At 48.5% G+C, this 1,046-nt stretch overlaps 1 protein-coding gene across 1 annotated transcript in view; it reads left to right on the top strand.

Moving 5' to 3' along the window:
* The window catches only part of LOC101984976 (carcinoembryonic antigen-related cell adhesion molecule 1-like), a 121,523-nt gene that overhangs the window by 117,958 nt on the left and 2,519 nt on the right, over positions 1 to 1,046 (top strand). Inside the window, exons 3-4 of the mRNA XM_005361167.2 lie at positions 7 to 193; positions 666 to 920. Coding sequence (XP_005361224.2) covers positions 7 to 193; positions 666 to 920 — 442 coding nt within the window. The remainder of the gene's footprint in view (positions 1 to 6; positions 194 to 665; positions 921 to 1,046) is intronic.

Genomic DNA, 1,046 nt, shown 5'->3' with positions numbered 1-1,046 from the left:
ACTGAGAATACAAGCTACCTGTGGAGCAGAAATGGCCAAAGCCTCTCAGAAGGTGACAGGCTGAAGCTGTCTGAGGACAACAGGACTCTCACTTTACTCAGTGTTGTGAGGAATGACACAGGAGATTATGAGTGTGAAACCCGGAACCCAGTGAGCACCTCCCGAAGTGACCCATTCACTCTGAATATTACTTGTGAGTATTATCTGTTTTATCCTTTTTACAGCTGCCTAAGTACAGACAGTTAGAGCTAGGACACTCTGTCCCCTTGGGTTGGTGACATAGACCCATCACACAGATCCCTAGGCTGACCAGGGCTTCCTGTCCCAGCACAAGTACATGCAGCCAGGCTCAGCACGGAGCTGGAATGGACTTGAGGGACTTCTCCTACCTAGAGAGGCTCAGGGTGATGGAGATCGGGACAGCCCAGTCTCAGGCTCAGTGCACACGTGAGTGTGCAGTGGGGATGTTTATGTGCTGTGCTCTAGATGGACCAGGGCGTGTGCCTGCTGCATGAACATTCTTCTACTAATCTGCACCCCAGCTCTGGGTGGGGCCTGCTCAGCTGAGGTTATAATAAAAGTCACAGAGATACTATGGCCTTCTGTAGACCAGGATTGCCTTCCCTCTGCTGATATCACATGTGCCTTTGTTCTGTTTGCTCCAGATGGTCCAGATGTCCCGATTATATCCCCCTCAGATACTCATTTTCATTTAAGGACAAACCTCAGCCTCTCCTGTCAAGCAGCCTCTAACCCACCCGCACTGTACTCTTGGTTTGTCAATGGAGAGCTCCTGTCATCCTCCCAAGAGCTCTTTATCCAAAACATCACTACTAATAACGGTGGATCCTATACCTGCTTCGTCTATAACTCTGTCACTGGCCTCAATAAGACCACAGTCAAGTACATTGAAGTCCTTGGTAAGTGGATCTCTAAAATATCAGCGACAGGTTTGAAGTGGAGTCTTTGGCTTTCTGGGAAGACACAGAAAAATTTAATTTCCAGCCCTTATGTATGAGAACAAGCAAAACTCCCCTGAGCATCCT

Source organism: Microtus ochrogaster, linkage group LG4, assembly GCF_000317375.1.
Source record: "Microtus ochrogaster isolate Prairie Vole_2 linkage group LG4, MicOch1.0, whole genome shotgun sequence".
Lineage (NCBI taxonomy): Eukaryota > Metazoa > Chordata > Mammalia > Rodentia > Cricetidae > Microtus > Microtus ochrogaster.
Note: the sequence above shows the minus strand (reverse complement) of the source record. Positions and strands in the feature narration are given on the sequence as shown.